The following is an 8,302-nucleotide window of genomic DNA, read 5'->3' as shown; positions in this document are numbered from 1 at the left end:
CCAGAAGGACCTCCACCTTCTCTCTGTGGGAGACTTTCAAAAAGACCAGTAGTGCTGATGGACAGTAACTGCAGTGGGGTACAGGGGGACTTGACAATAAGGGTGAATGTAGTAACCACACTGTTTTTCTTGTGAAACCTTCCTAAGAGTATATATCAATGATAACTTAATAAAAAAATTTTTTTAAAGAATGGTAAAACAAAGAGTTCATCCAAAAAAAAAAAAAAAGACCAGTAGTGGCTCAGGGCCAGTTTCTCTCTGAAGACTGTCCCCCTTTTCAGGACATATAGGAGATAACAGAAGTTGAAGAGGGAAATTGACAGAAGCAGAGTGGAATGGGAAGAGGGAGCTGGGGAGGAGAGTAGGGAGCAGAGGGCCACGAGAGGCTCATCTCTCTAACCTTAGAGATGAGTGCTTGTAGCAAAATATAACTAGAGGCCTGACCATCCTGCCTAAAGCAATCTACAGATTCAATGCAATTCCTATCAAAATACCAACAGCATTCTTCAATAACTAGAGAAAATTGTTCTAAAATTCACATGAAACCACAAAAGACCCTGAATAGCCACAGCAATCCTGAGAAGGAGAATAAAGCTAGGGAGATTATGCTCCCCAACTTCAAGCTCTACTACAAAGCCACAGTAATCAAGACAATTTGGTATGGCACAAGAACAGACCCATAGACCAATGGAACAGATTAGAGAGCCCTGATATAAACCCAACCATATACGGTCAATTAATATATGATAAAGGAGCCAAGGACATACAATGGGGAAATGATAGCCTCTTCAACAGCTGGTGTTGGCAAAACTGGACAGCTATGTGCAAGAGAATGAAACTGGATTATTGTTTAACCCCATACTCAAATGTAAACTCGAAATGGATCAAAGACCTGAATATAAGTCATGAAACCATAAAACTCTTAGAAGACAACAAAGGCAAACACCTCCTGAATATAAGCATGAGCAACTTCTTCCTGAACACATCTCCTCGAGCAAGGGAAACAAAAGCAAAAATGAGAACATGGGACTACATCAAACTAAGAAGTTTCTGTATGGCAAAGGACACCGAAAAAGCAAATAACCTGATTAACAAATGGGCAGAGGATATGAAGAGACGGTTCTCCAAAGAAGAAATTCAGATGGCCAACAGACACATGAAAAGATGCTCCACATCACTAATCATCAGAGAAATGCAAATTAAAACCACAATGAGATATCACCTCACACCAGGAAGGATGGCCAGCATCTAAAAGACTAAGAACAAATGCTGGCTAGGATACAGAGAAAGGGGAACCCTCCTACACTGCTGGTGGGAATGTAAGCTAGTTCAGCCATCATGGAAAGCAATATGGAGTTTCCTCAAAAAACTAAAAATAGAAATACCATTTGACCCGGGAATCCCACTCCTTGGAATTTACCCAAAGAATACAACTTCTCAGATTCAAAAAGACATATGCACCCCTATGTTTATCACAGCACTTTTTACAATAGCCAAGATATGGAAGCAACCTAAGTGTCCATCAGTAGATGAATGGATAAAGAAGAGGTGGTACATATACACAATGGAATACTATTCAGCCATAAGAGAGAAACAAATCCTACCATTTGCAACAGCATGAATGGAGCTGGAGGACACTATGCTCAGTGAAATGAGCCAGGTGGAGAAAGACAAGTGCCAAATGATTTCCCTCATTTGTGGAGTATAACAACAAAGCAAAACTGAAGGAACAAAATAGCAGCAGACTCAGAGACTCCAAGAAGGAATCTGTAGTTACCAAAGGGGAGGGATGTGGGAGGGCGGGTAGGGAGGCAGGGAGAAGGGGGTTGAGGTATTATGTTTAGTACACATGGTGTAGGGGATCACAGGGAAAACAGTGTAGCACAGAGAAGGCAAATAGTGAATCTGTGGCATTTTACTACACTGATGGACAATGCCTTCAGTGGAGTATGGGTGGGGACTTGATAATATGGGTGAATGGAGTAACCACATTGTTTTTTCATGTGAAACCTTCATAAGAGTGTATATCAATAATACCTTAATTTAAAAAAAATTTTTAATAATAATAATAATTAGAGGCCTGAGAGGAAAGAGACACTCATGGTGTGGCAAAGGTGAACTGTGTATGGAGGGAGGCCTTGTGAGGATGGACAGAACAAAGAAGCCCAGCTTTACTCAGGGAGGGAAGCCTGGGATTGCCACTCACCTCCAGTTGAAGGAAATCCAAAACTATGCATTAGGGGTCCATACCCATAAAAAACCCATATATTTAGCCAATTATCCCACTCCCGAAATTTTTTCCCAAGGGAATAATTTAACAGAAGCAAAATGAGACATACATAAAGATATTGTTTGCATCATTATCTAAAGCAACAAATAACTGGAAGAACTAAACAGCAGGAAGATGAGAAGTGTTTGTTAAATGGTAGTGGAGAAATTCAATGGACTCCCAAGAACCTTAAAAGGGGTCATTCAGAATACTATGTGGTCTCATTACAACAATGTTTCAAGAAAGCATTCGAAAAGAAAGAGAAAAACAAAATAGTATATACACTATGACTACATGCATGTAAAATGGGTTTACAGTGGGGCAAAGACTTGAGGGCAAAATAAAAGAACAAAAAGATCTAAGGTGGTGAATAATAGATGACTTTATGCCAAATATTTCTCAAATATTTTAATTGCAAAAGCAACACTTTTAAAATGTGAAAACAGCAAGATCCATCCCATAGGTGATTTAATCATATAAGTATCTGGAGGGTATTGATGGGAATGAACAGGCCCAGTGGACTGAGATACACCTGACCATGCTGACTAGATGGAGCTCATTTCCCAGAAGTGCGGGTAAGGCTGTTGGCCTCACTGGAGATACAGCAGGTATAGTGGCTTAGACTCAGGCTCCAGCTACAGTTCTGGTCCTGCCACTGACTAATCATGTGCTCTAGGGTACAAAACTTAAGCTCTCAGAGCTCTGGTACCTCACCAGAAAAGACAAAATAACAACTATCACTAGAGTTGTTATGAAGTCAGCTGAGATACTGCACAATGCCCAGCACATAGCAGTCTCTAAGTGTAAGCTATGAGCACTTAAGACAAAAAAAATAATGGTGAGTGGACAAAATGAGGGTGGGAGGAGGGTTAGGTCAAGAACAATGGGAAGAAAGTCTGAAACCCTCCTCCTAAAAATGAAGATGGCTGGGCTGATCTCACGTGTGGGCTGAATATGGGTATTAAACCTCTGCAAAGCTTGGGAATCACAGCTTCTAAAAGACTTGGGCTCAGTGTCCTTTTTCTAACTAACTGCCTGACTTTAGGTAAATCATTTCATCTTCCTGTTCATCAGCTCTCCTGTCTTTTTAAGTGGGATACTTTCATTCATCTAGTTCATGTTTAGCTGAACACTTGGCATGTGCAAGGTATCGTGCTAGTTGTTCTGGGGATTAAACTAGCTTCCAAGACAGTTAATAACTTAGTGATTAAGAGCATAGGTGCTGGAGTTAGGCAGGCCTGGATTTGAGCCCAAACTCTCTGAGTTACTATGAGAGAGTTATTAATACTGTCTGGGTTTCCCTATGCTCACTTATAAAATGGAGTAAATACCGGCCTCCATGTCATAGGGTGATTGTGAAGACTCAATGATCTGATGAATGTTAAGCCCTTTGACATAGTGCTTGGCAGGGACCAGGCACCTGGGAAGCATTAGTAGCTGTCAACATGGACAGCCCCCCATTCCTCCCCAACTTGTCCTGCAGGATCTCACAGTGGAGATTTTGCATTAAAAGGTGCTGGAACCTAGACAAAAGGAATGTCTCATGAGAACAAGGATGAAGGTGTTTTCTACAAATGCTTGACGGGCTGTCTGATGCAAGAGGGGTTAGACATTCTGTAAAATACTAAGAATTTATCCAAGACCAATATAATGAAGGCTTTCCTACAGACAGACAAGACCTAACCTGGAGCAGGTGGCCTCAGTAGATGGGGAGCTCACCATCACTGCAGATATTCAGACCCTGCCCAGCATCTAAGATGTTGTAGATAAGATAGCAGCCTCACTGAAATATATCCCCTTGGCTTCACTTTTAACACCAAAACGCCACGGGTATTTCTGACCATGAGGAACAGAGAAGCTGCAATAGGGGAGGTGGAATTTGAGTTAGGTTTGAAGGATGAGTGGGGTTTTAATAGGCTGTTTAGCAATGTTCTGTGCAGGGGGAACCCTCTGTGGGCATGCACGGAGGCCTGGGAGAACAGAGTGTGCTGAGAAAGAGCAACTGGTGTAGCTGATCACAGGACCCAGACAAGAGGAGAGCAAAGTGCAAATATGGCCAGTCCCTGCCCCATTTCCCTCCCAGGGTAGGAGCCAGAAACTATCTATGAAAAAGGGTGGGGTAGAATCCCAAAGCATGATGTAATGGGAGGCATTATCATAGCCATACCAGCACATGACATTCTAAATCCACAGCCCACCTGGTGATCATTAGACACCAGCTTTGACAGTCCCTCACTGAGCCCACAGTGAGGGTGCTACATAGTTCCTTCATGCTGGGGTTTCAGTCTAGGGAATACAAAGGAGCCTAGGACATAACATTGCTCTATCCAGACTCTGGAGAAAGACCAAAAGTGCAGGGCTGCAGTCTCTATCCATGGCAGTCGGACCCTACACACAGGACCAGAGCAGAAGGAACAATGGGAAATGTGTGGAGTTTGGAGTCAAGAAACCTAGATTCAAGTCCCAGGCCTGCCACTCCATCAGTATTACCTTGGGCAAATTATTTAACCCCTCTGAGACCCATGGCCTCACTCATAAGGTGGAGATCCTCCCTCTCTCAGTTAATTAGGGAGGGTCTGTGTAAAAAGTGCTACTGAATTACAGTAATGCTGATTGTTTCTCAATAAACTTCTCTTTCCTGGCTGTGCCATAGGTGCTGGCCTGAGCAATGGCTAAGGAAAATCAGACTCTGCCTGAATTCCTTCTTCTAGGATTTGCTGACCTCAGGACTCTGCAGAGGCCCCTGTTCTGGGTGGTGCTTCTGGTCTACCTGGCCACCTTGCTGGGTAATTCTGTGATCATCTTCCTCACTCAGGGTATCCCTGAACTGCACACCCCCATGTACTTCTTCCTGCACCACCTGTCAGTGGTAGAGCTCCTCTACACCACCAACATCATGCCCAGAACCCTCGCTGACCTGGCCTCCCCACACCCCTGGGCCATCTCCTTCCAGGGCTGTGCAGCATGTATGTCTTCATTGTCCTGGGCATCTCAGAGTGCTGCCTGCTCACAGCCACAGCCTATGACTGCTATGCTGCCATCTGCCAATCCCTGTACTACCCCGCCCTCATGAGCCAGCAGGCCTGCTCAGCCATGGTGGGCATCTCCTGGCTCATGGGCATCATCACAGTCACGATGGACTCCTCACTCATCTTCACTCTGCCTTTCCCCAGCTGCCCAGTGGTCCCGCACTTCCTCTGCGACATCCTGCCAGTACTGAGGCTGGCCAGTACAGGGAAGCCCAGGAGCGAGATCTCCGTGATGACAGCCGCTGCGGTCTTCATCATAGTCCCATTCTCTCTGATTGTCACCTCTTATGCCTGCATCCTGGGTGCCATCCTGGCAATGACCTCCACCCAGAGCCGCCACAAGGTCTTCTCTACCTGCTCCTCCCACCTACTGGTGGTCTTCCTCTTCTTTGGAACAGCCACCATCACCTACACCTGGCCCCAGGCAGGCTCCTTGGCCAGCACAGACCGTATCCTCAGCCTCTTCTACACAATCATCACACCCATACTCAACTCCAGCATCTACACACTTTGGAACAAGGAGGTGACAGGGGCCTTGTGGCAAATGGTGAAGAGGCAGGGCTTCTCACCCTGAAGGAACCAGGGGTGTCTGCTCCCTCACCGCCTGCAGCCCCTCACAGCCTACAGGTGCTGAACTTAAACCCCAACCTAACAGACGCTGTCCAGCACCTCAAAGAAAGAAGGCTTCCTGGCAGAAAGTGTTGTAATTAAAACAGAGATAAATCTTACTTCCTATCCCATACTCCAGACTGACTATCAAAGCAAGGACAGAGCAACCAGCAGAGTTATTGGGATGAGGTAGATTGGAAGGATTCTGGTCTACCTGGCCACCTTGCTGGGTAATTCTGTGATCACCTTCCTCACTCAGGGTATCCCTGAACTGCACACCCCCATGTACTTCTTCCTGCACCACCTGTCAGTGGTAGAGCTCCTCTATGTGGAAGAACATTCAGCATCTTCCAGATTGTGCTGGATCCCTGAGCAAGATGATTGCCATGTAGTCAGGGATCTGTGCTGTCATGAAGGCAGATGTCTATGAACTTGAAATCCAATTAAGTGACCCACCCAGAGCCCACAGAAGAGTTTGGCTGGCCCTTTGATCTAGTTTCCTCCCAGAAACACACTGCAGTCTTATGCTCTTGAGGCCCTTTAGAAGACAGGCAGTTGTTCCCCCTTGAAATATTCCACATCAATATTGTTCCCAGCCTTTCCCCACTGTTGACTTCTGACACCATCCATAACTGGTGATAACATGCCCAACTGGACAAGAGGATCTCCCTGGCTTCCCTGTTCTCCTCCCAACGTGTGCCATCTGCTTGATCCTGTACCTCCTTACCAGAATAAGCTGAAGAGGATTTGGAGGTATCTAGACAAGGCTTGATGGAAAAAAATTCATCTTTTTACTGCTCTTTTTACTATATAATTATAAGGAAAAGAAAATATACAGTAATATGGAAGTTTTACATAAAACTTCCAAATAAAATATTTAAATTTTTATAAAAAACTGTTTAAACTTGTTTCTGTGAACATAATTTTTATATTAGGTTTTTGTGCTTGAAAATGATTAAACACCTGCTCATTGAGATCTTTAAGTACTAATTTCCTCAAATAACTGATGGTCACCATCAAAGAAAACTCCTCACAGAAGTGGGTGATAAAATGTGTAAAACCTTTTTCAAAGTAATTCAAAATTGCAGTAGTTGGAAATATATGTAAATACATATTTATATTTACCAGTCCTTCTTTTTCTTTCACTGACAAATGGTGATGTTGAAAATTCTTGGAACAATGAAGGAGTTCATATCCAATCATACTTTTTCATGTAAAGTATTTGAAAACTACTGTTAGAGCTCTAATTTGCAGCCCATGCCTGTATTGCTAGAGCAGCCTCCATACAGCGGGCTAAGACACAACAGGGCATGCCAGCAGTTAACAGGCAGAATATCGGGAACACAGAAAGGCAGAGATTCAGGACCACTCTGGAGAATGGAGCCCTCAGGAGGTCCCCTAGAGTCCCCACCGTCCAACCCTTCCACTGCTCGCAAGCCCCTCATCCACAGTGAGCAGCAAGAACCCAGGAGCCGGCAGCTGGAATGACATGGAAGTTGTAAAGCACCTCTTGGGCTATCCTCCGCCTACTGAGGCCACTCAGTGGATATGACTCATTCTTCTCAGTAAATGCAAGAACCTCGGGTGTATCACCAAATCCCACTCTTCAGCTGCCCCCTGAAGAGTCCCAGGCAAGTCTATTTATGGCCAAATGAGAGTGGGCCTGGAAGTTCTGCCCATTCCAACACCCCACACACACAAAACTCAAGGCTAAAAGGATCACTCTCTTACAGAGCACTTGCACTCCATGTGGCCCACTGGCTGCCATGGTGTGCCCTCTGGGAAGCTCAAGTTTTCATTTAGAAAACACCACGTCCAACTGTGTGCCAGGAATTTGGTGCAAAGGAGAATAAAACACAACCTAATGGGAGACATGGACCAATTAACAGTCCATTTCAATCTTCCAATGTTATGAGACACATACCACAGATAGCAGCAAGACAGGGTGGTAAGGAGCACAAAGGAGAGGCCCCTAGTCCCACTGGAGAGGGACAGAGAAGGCGTCAGGGAGGAAGGGATATCTTAACTAAAGTCTGGACACCAGGGAGAAATTATCCAGAAAAAGAAGAAAGGTATAGAATGAGCAAAGGTTCCTAGTATAAAGAGCATGGCACAGTCCAGAACTGCGTGTGCTCACTAAAACCAAGAACAGTGAACAAAGGGAAGTGACAAGACAGGAGGGAGATGCAAGAAGTGGCCAAAGCTACTGGGGTTTGAAGAGGTACAGCTAACTACATGTGCCTCCCTTTCTGGTTCTCTACCAAGTGGACAATACACTGGAATCAGAAAGGACCAAACATCAGCCTTATTACGGGTCAAGCTGAACTGGAGGGTACGGCTGGACCCGAGGTCAAGGGGCTTCCTACACCCCACATCACCAACAGCCCCCAGTTAC

The 8,302-nt window shown here is 44.9% G+C and overlaps 1 protein-coding gene across 1 annotated transcript; it reads left to right on the top strand.

The window, feature by feature from the left end:
- The first annotated feature begins 4,937 nt into the window (after positions 1-4,937).
- On the top strand, positions 4,938-5,872 carry LOC118928763 (olfactory receptor 10P1-like). Its single transcript, XM_036918297.2, is given in 2 exon segments — positions 4,938-5,229; positions 5,232-5,872. Coding segments are annotated over 2 exon segments (933 nt in total).
- The last annotated feature ends 2,430 nt before the right edge of the window (positions 5,873-8,302 follow it).

This window comes from Manis pentadactyla, chromosome 9, assembly GCF_030020395.1.
Source record: "Manis pentadactyla isolate mManPen7 chromosome 9, mManPen7.hap1, whole genome shotgun sequence".
Classification (NCBI taxonomy): Eukaryota; Metazoa; Chordata; class Mammalia; order Pholidota; family Manidae; genus Manis; species Manis pentadactyla.
This window is presented reverse-complemented; position numbering and strand designations above follow the sequence as displayed.